The following is an 8,049-nucleotide window of genomic DNA, read 5'->3' as shown; positions in this document are numbered from 1 at the left end:
TGCAGTAGTATTGGTAACAAATCTGTTAGTCCTTCACTTGCAAATAAACAGAACCTCAGGATTTAATCTGGTTACTCTCTCCTAGAGTCTTTCTAGACATGGAGCAGGCACGTAACACAATTCTGTACTATATTGCAGTAGAAAGTGGACTAAAGTTTCAGGATGTAGCAAGAAGTATGTTCTAGACCCACCATTTCTTTGCGAGCGGCACTCACTTCATCTAGGGCAGCTGTCTAGTGGGGGCCTGGTGACGCTACTGTCAAGGGTAAGGGATATCTTACCATGGGGTGAGCTACCCTCTGCGGACATTTGTCTCTATTCATGGCTGCTGGAGGAGCCAGATGGTGGGTTCAAACTGGCCACCTAACTTTTGGTAGAGCAGATTAATCCCACCTTAGTCCCATCCGATTGCTATCACAGTTGCGTGTTGCACTCCTCTAGAGCAATATAGGAAAAGATTGTCCCAGATGAACATACCTGCCATTACTCCAGATGCTCTTCCACATCACGCCTCTTCCTGGCAGCCTGGGCTGGACACTGTGTTCATCTGGACTCAAGGTCTTCCTCTGAGAGACACTCAGCTGTATATTCTTCACAGTCCCTTGTGGCACTTACTAGGTAGTACTAGATCTCACTGTGGTCAGGTCCAGTCCCTTGCTCTTACAAACAGCCCTGCTGCACCAACCTCTCCTGAGGTTTTCATCTCACCAACACACACTCACACATGCAAACACACAGCTTCACCAATTCTCTTGCAATCCCAGCAGGATGAAAAATTATATTGAGGAAAAAATTAAAATGAAACTGAATTGATTAATGCTACTGAAACAAACATATCGGAACACAACTTGTATTTCAGCTGAGCAGTTCATTCAGCACAACTAACAGAACATACCCATCTCCTCTTTGCTTTTAATTTTATTTAATCACCAAGCACCACCAGAAGAACAAAAGAACTGTAACATATCTTATATTCTAGATTAGATTTCTAATTATACTTAAAACCATCTAAAAGTTGCATATGTATCTCTTCAGAAGAAAAGCTAAAGACAATAAAAAAGCTGAGACATAGTAATATTCATAGTTTTATTGTATCCTTTTATAATACTGACTAGAACGCCAGATTTAATAATATTGGATGCAGGTATAAAAATAATCCAATCCTCAAAAATTATATTTTGCTACTACAGTACTGTATAATTAGTGGAGGCTGAAAATATGATACAACTTTAAATAATACTGGTTTGGAAAATGTCCTCAGAACCTCAGCGACTTGGAAGCAAACATTCAGAGATACAGGGAAGGAAACAGGGGAATGTCAAGAACATAAAGCAGGTTTACATTCAGCTTGATAAAAGAAGCACAAACAAATGCTGAAAATTTACCTTTTGAAATAGAGCTCACAAAAGGTGAGCTTTACTACTGCAATTCTGAAAGCTGCTCAAATAAACCATTATGATTTTACACACGAGTCTGACCTTCTGTTAGGAGAAAGTCCTGTAGAATTTAACAGGGCTTTAAACAAATGACTGAGTTTAACAGTATTTCCTTTAAAAAAGGAAACTATTAAGTATTTATTCAGTTGAGTATTTTTTTCTTTAAAGTAAACTCATCCTAGCAGATTTTATTGGAGACCTTTTATGTCAGGTGAATTCTATGGCACTGTTTGAGAGAAGTGATCAGTTTTTACTGTATTCCACAGGACTTTTCCATATAGGATTTTGCAGATCTGGGGGCTGCCTGCTGCAGTCATTAACCCAGGCAAGACTCCCATCCCTTCTAGCATATTACCAAAATAAACACCAAAGGACTTCGCATTTACACACTACTTTTGAGGAACCTCAGGCACCCTCTCTAGGCTTTCCCTCAACAAGGATATCACGCACATGCAACACAAACTAGACACAGAAGAGGTGTCATCCCACATATGACCTTACAGTACAGAAGCCACACTCACTTTAGATGTTTACTTCTGCAAAACAAGTAAACATATTCTTTTTCTTTCTTTCTTTCTTTTTTTTTTGCTATTTCTTACCCCTTGGATTTCTGTCCTGCTTTTTGATTTCAGCAGTTCAATGGCACGAAGAATTAAATACACATTGCAAAGCTCCCAAAAACTTTCAAGCACACAGCACATACCCCTTTCGAAACTGGGAGATCTTGCTTCATTTCTAAAGGGACAAGTAAGAGTGAACTGAGGAACAGTTCTTATCTGTGACTGCAGGAAGCACCTCAACATCCCTAGAAGATCTTACACGATAGGAAACAGGTTGGCTGATCGGTAAAACAGCTACACAAAATTCACATTCTTTCTCTTCTCAGGAAGGTGTTTCAAATCTTGAACCTGGTTTTGTTCAATCTCACATAATACAGGTCCTGCTTACAGTAGTAAGTATACTTTTAAAAAATAAATACCACAGGCAGAGGCAGCAACAGTATCACAGGAATAGGCAGAACACAGAGCCACGGGAAAGCATGTACTACACACAGGTGGCCCCGCTTGGTGGAATAATTCAGGCCTAAAAAAAAACTTCATTGCAGTCCATGGGAGAATTACCCTGGTCACTATAATGGATGCTGGATTAGGTCCTTTGTGTGTAAAGAGGAAAAAACATTAGTCAGCATAGGAAGAGCATTTAAGTAAAATGCATCCATTCTTGTTAATTTAAGAAAGAAAACTAAAGATTAAACATCACTATGAGGGAATGAGAAGTCCAGCTGGATTTGGAATGGATATGGCCATTGACCAGTGTTAGAGACAAGCTCTGGGGAAGCACTTGGTGTGTCTGCAGCAATGTCCAAACCGTGCTGCTGCTCACTCAGATACTGGCAAAAATCTTTACAAGTATTGGCACAAACAATTTCACAATGAGAAACACCTCTCTCTAACTGCAATTTATTGCTATATTTTAAAGCTTTTTACTACCAGTCATTGTGGAGGCAAATACCTTTCAGAAGGCGGGTCACAAGGGGTGACTCAGTAGATGACTGTGACAGTAGGTCTTGCGGGAAATGCCGCAACAGCAATGAGATTCATTGCTGCTGTTACCTAATGCTTTAGATGTGGAGGGCAAAGGGCATCAAAATGCCCCTGTCCTGTTTGTTCCTCATATAGCCCAATTCAGTGCTGTGAGGTTTTCAACAGTATGCAAAAGGCCCCCGAATTTTCCAGTGCAGCTGGGAGGGCTGGCCAGGGCGAGCAGCGGTGCATGAAGGCTGTGCGTATGAGCCTCCCTTTTGAATGATCCCTCAACTCTGTGTTTTGCTGCTCTGTTCACTGGGGCTGCCTCTCCTAGGATGGCTGCCAGGGGTATTTTTGTTGGTGAGAGGCTTTTGTCAGGGCAACTGGCAGAGCACCACGGCAGCAAAGGTGTGCCTCCCACATCTTTTCCTGTCAAGCAACATAATTAGCATTTTTTCCAAAGTTAATCAAAAATACACCCACACATCTGCCTGTGGGCCCTTGCTGACTGCTCCCCTAGCTTTCCACAGCAGCCAGGAGCAAGAGCAGATTTCTGTGCAGTGTGTGTAGTTTTTCTTCCTTTCCCCACATCTGCCTGAACCACTTGCATCCTCCTTACAAGAAACATGCTGCTTCTATCTTATCCTCTTGGACAGTAGAGATCAATTCCACTTGGCAAAAACATCCAGTATACTTGAGTAGCTAAAATTAATCTAAATAGTCTGAGAAATAAGCTGATTTAGACATCTTATGGGGAGTTAGGTACTGACCAGAGAAGCATCCACATTTGAAAGTGGGCTTGAGGGCATGTGAAGACCCCTCGCACATCCGACAGGAGCGACAAACCCCACTCCACTGCCAGAGGGTGCTTAGTTTATGGCAGAGATGGAAGAAAACAGAGAGGATCCCAATGGCAGCTTTAACAGAGGCAAGCTGCACAGAAACAGGTCCCATCCCTGCTGTGGCCAGACAAGCCTGTTACTGCTGGGATGTGGTAGTAATTAATTGCAGTAAAATAACTGTCATAAACTGTGGCAAAACACACTGCACTGCACCCACCCCTTCTGCCCTAGTGGAGCTGGGAGCCGCTGGGGCCTGGGTGAAGATGGAAACATTGCAGCACAAGGAGCGGCTGGGCTGGCGGAGACCTGGGGGCTGAATCACCCCAGGCTCCATCCACTGAGCAAAGACTTCCTGGATCACCATGTGGGAAAGCACCTGTACCCACCCTGGTGCTGACACCTGTTTATATCCTCTTCTGCCTGCTGAGTGGGGCCTCCTAAGACACCCAGAGAAGGTGCTACAGGTCAGGAGAGACTCTTTTCCTCCTCCTGTGGACTATGCACTGGCTCCGTGACTCTTTCCTTACCAAAGCTAAAAGGAAGGTCAGGCTGCAAACGATACATTCTCCTAAGAAATTTCCCAAAGTTTACCTGTTCTGGTAGCGACAAAATTTCTGTGCAATAAAGTTGTCTCTTTTGGAAAAGGCCAAGTTTTTCAGCCCCCACTCAGAAAATCCTACTGGGTTTACTGAGATCCTTTCACTCCATATACAGCATTAAGAATTTGAAGATCATTAAGAAATGAAAATTAATTACTAGCAAACTTCTGTGTGATCTCAATTAGGAACAGTCCTATCTCATTTCCACTCAAATTCCTCGAAATTTGCTGTGAGATACAGACCAGGAAATTTGTTCACATAGTCCATGTTACTCTTTATATAGAAAGATTAATCTGCAATTGTGAGTTGATATTTCCTACTTTGTACTTGGCACACACAGGAACATTTCTGTCTTTGGACTAACCAAGCAATTAAACATATTTGCCTATAAGCATGTGTCTAAACTCTTCCCTATCTGACAAAATGCTGGCACATGGTTAAATCCTACCATCATTGCTGGGACAATCTTCATTTTTGCTAAGCTGCTTTAATAAATAGGGGCAGAGCCCAGTGCTTTTCTATACGCTTTGGATTTAGATTTAGCATGAATCCCAGCTTCCCCCTTCCTTTTGTAACACAGACAAAACCCTCCTCCATACCATGGGAAAAGCAGTCCTTTCTGTCCTAGGCACTCTCAAAACCAGAGGCAACTCACTCGCACAGAAACAACCCTGCCAATGTCCTCTTTGAAGGACCCCACAGCACAGCAGGGTCAAGCCCTTAGTTCACATCATCCAGCAGATCCTGTGTAATTAAGATATCGGCTGCTAACGAAAGGGAGAACATCATTCATGGACTGGAACACTGATCTGCATGGCAAGGAACAGCTAGTTCTCGTGCTTTACCTGTTACACTATTTTGGATACTGTAACTAGAGTTTTCCTTAAATACAGCTCTTTAGGCAGCTGTACTTCCCATGATCATCCATTCATCTCCCTCCTACAGTTGAGATAGGCTGTGTACTACCACCTGTGAGGCTGATTATGGATCAGACAGGCATGAAGTTCCATGCATTGTCACCGTAAGATCATGTAAGTGCAAAGGATACTGCCCTAGACATCCATAATGATCTGTTTTTCTGCAAGCCCACACTGCTGTATCTACATAGTAGATAACAGGTGAGGCACAAAAAGACACTGCGTTTGTGTGCTATGGTTGGTACACCAAACTATGTCTTCTCCAGCACATTTGTGGTGCCTTTCCTGCCTTGCAGTTTTGAGAAAATAGAAGTAAATGTGAGCAGGGACCAGAAACCTCTTAGCTCACGCAGCTGATGACTGCCTAGTGCTAGCTCCCCTTCCTCTGGGTAGCTGTAGCTCACTTCTGATAGGGAACACAACAGCCTTCAAAGTGCTGGGAAAGGATCTGGGGACTCACAGCATCTGTAGGATGCAAGCACTACTACCTGCTCCCTGATGGAGGGCTCTGCATCCCCCCAGGTTTGCCTCCAGAGACCAACCACACAACATGTCAGCCTCTGAACTGCTGTTCTCACTTGGGGTTAGGCACTTTGGGGGACACATCCCGCAGTCCTTAGTGCATCAGTGAGCTGAGCTACCTTATGAACTTACTTGTAGGCACCATGTCTTTTCAAGCGTGGTGGGGGAGAAGGGAATATCAGAGGGTATGTGCCCTTCAGTGAAACTAGCTTATGTATGCACTACAGAGATGGTGGGTTAATGGCTAAGGAATTGTGCTATTTGTTATCCTCATACAAGCAGCCACCTTGAATTAAAAGTGCAGTCACATTCAGGGGAAGGACCTGTATCTGAATCTTGTATCTAGACAGGATTTAGATGACTCAGGTTAACCTTTCAATCTGCTCTTTGATGAGAAACGTAATAACTTAACATTCTTCAGCTTTTGCCGAGGTGGAGTATGAATTAACACACCTAGGTGAGGAAACCTGCCTGGTCTGAATCACTCAAAACTAGGATGGAAGAAAGCAAAACACTTCAACATAAGTGATCTTTGCTCCACAAGTATTGAAAGCATCATGTTTTTCTCTCCCTTAAATGCACCTGACTGCACTAAGCCTTATTTTCCAATGTACTGAAAGCCTCCACAGCTCCTACAGAAGTCGAGGTGGGCTGTGGAGGCTTCAAAACTATGTTCCACCTGCAGTGCCCAGAATTCAGCTTCCACTTGCCCATCCAGGGCTATAGCATTATTGCTCCTTCCCAAATTCCTCATAAGGAACATGCTGAATTCCCAGCTCATCTTCTTCTTCCCTGTGAGCAATTATTTAACATTATATTGCTGTTTCTACAGGCATTTAAATCCCTGTGGTTCCCATAAGATCCTATATGGAAGCATTATGATGATGTATAGTGGCATCACTTCTGAACAACACTGGTTGACAAAACAACGACATACTCGGACTCTTCCCTATACACAGGAAATTTTCAAAGCAGCACATAGGATCAGCTGTGTTTTTTCAGTTAAAATTGCAGTGGTATGACTAACTTTCTCATACTCCTTGGAGACTATTAACCCATAAATTCAGCCAGTATCACCAGGTACCAGCAAGGATCCAGCCATTTGGAGAACTTCTACCAGTAAGAAGGTGAAGGCCAGAGGACAAGCCAGCTTCCCTGTTGTGTATGAAGCAGAAAGCAATGCTGCAATGAAAAAGGGGGTGGACAAACATGCCCTACCAATAGCAGTTGCACAGTGAATCTTTGCATGAAGGATGGCTAAGAAGACAAGCACAGTCAACAGTGAACAAGATCTGTAAACAAAACACTCCCTAGTGGTATTCAATGCAGAGTGCTGGGCACAGTTCATCTGCCTGTACTGATCCATGCTTGCCATGTAGCGTAAAGAGTGAAGCAGCAGCACAGAACAAATCCAGAGTATATATGTTAACTTCCATCTGGGTCTTTTAGTGATGTGCACCTTGAGCCACTCCCTCCTCCTCCTTCTCTCTGCTGTTCAGTAAGTGTAACTGATCCTCGGGGCAGCAACGCTTGGCATGAAGTTCAAAGTCCTTCCTGTTAAATGGGAAGAGTAAGAGTGATGTGGGCTGAACTGCCCAGGAGACAGATTGTACCTGGGGATCAAGGGCCACAAAACTGTGTCAATCTTCCACTCCCTCTCCACTCCCTGCTAAAAATAGTCTCTTCTTCTGGTTTCATCACTAATGAAGGATGGATTGTATTGTCCAGGGTAGATGCATGAATGTCGAGATCCAGGCAAACCAGTGTAGGGAGGATAAAGTCCATTTCTTTCCAGTTCAGGATTTCTCAGTCCAGTTGGCTGTATTAACAAAAAGGTTAAATAAAAAGGGTCTTATTCTCACACTCAAATCCTCCTTCAGGCACAGCCTTACCGCCTTTCCCAGCAGTTATTTCAGTAGCTAGAAGGAACAACATGATTGCTAATGATCTCTATAACGCAGAATGATTTTTACTGTGGGAGTTATGCATTACCTGAAGGAACTATTCTGATGCAATCTAGTTTCGACATCTTGCTAATTAGCATATTTGAAGTTCACCTGGCTCCACCAAGTGCAGTCTAAGTGCACAGTTAATTTTTAATCCAAGAGAATTGTGCTGATGAGCTCAGGTATTGAAACAACTCTCACGAAAAGGATATTGTCCCAGAGCCATCCTTAAAGGAAATACTTATAGAAAATCAAAAGTAG

General features: G+C 43.2%; 1 protein-coding gene across 6 annotated transcripts in view; it reads right to left on the bottom strand.

The window, feature by feature from the left end:
- Positions 1–1,072: 1,072 nt before the first annotated feature.
- Positions 1,073–8,049, bottom strand: part of HEG1 (heart development protein with EGF like domains 1) — a 63,247-nt gene continuing 56,270 nt past the window's right edge. For all 6 annotated transcript variants that reach the window (XM_074828696.1, XM_074828693.1, XM_074828694.1 and 3 more), the window contains one exon: positions 1,073–7,661. In XM_074828696.1, coding sequence (XP_074684797.1) covers positions 7,512–7,661 — 150 coding nt within the window. In that variant the 3' untranslated portion in view covers positions 1,073–7,511. The remainder of the gene's footprint in view (positions 7,662–8,049) is intronic.

Source organism: Strix aluco, chromosome 6 (genome assembly GCF_031877795.1).
Source record: "Strix aluco isolate bStrAlu1 chromosome 6, bStrAlu1.hap1, whole genome shotgun sequence".
Classification (NCBI taxonomy): Eukaryota; Metazoa; Chordata; class Aves; order Strigiformes; family Strigidae; genus Strix; species Strix aluco.
This window is presented reverse-complemented; position numbering and strand designations above follow the sequence as displayed.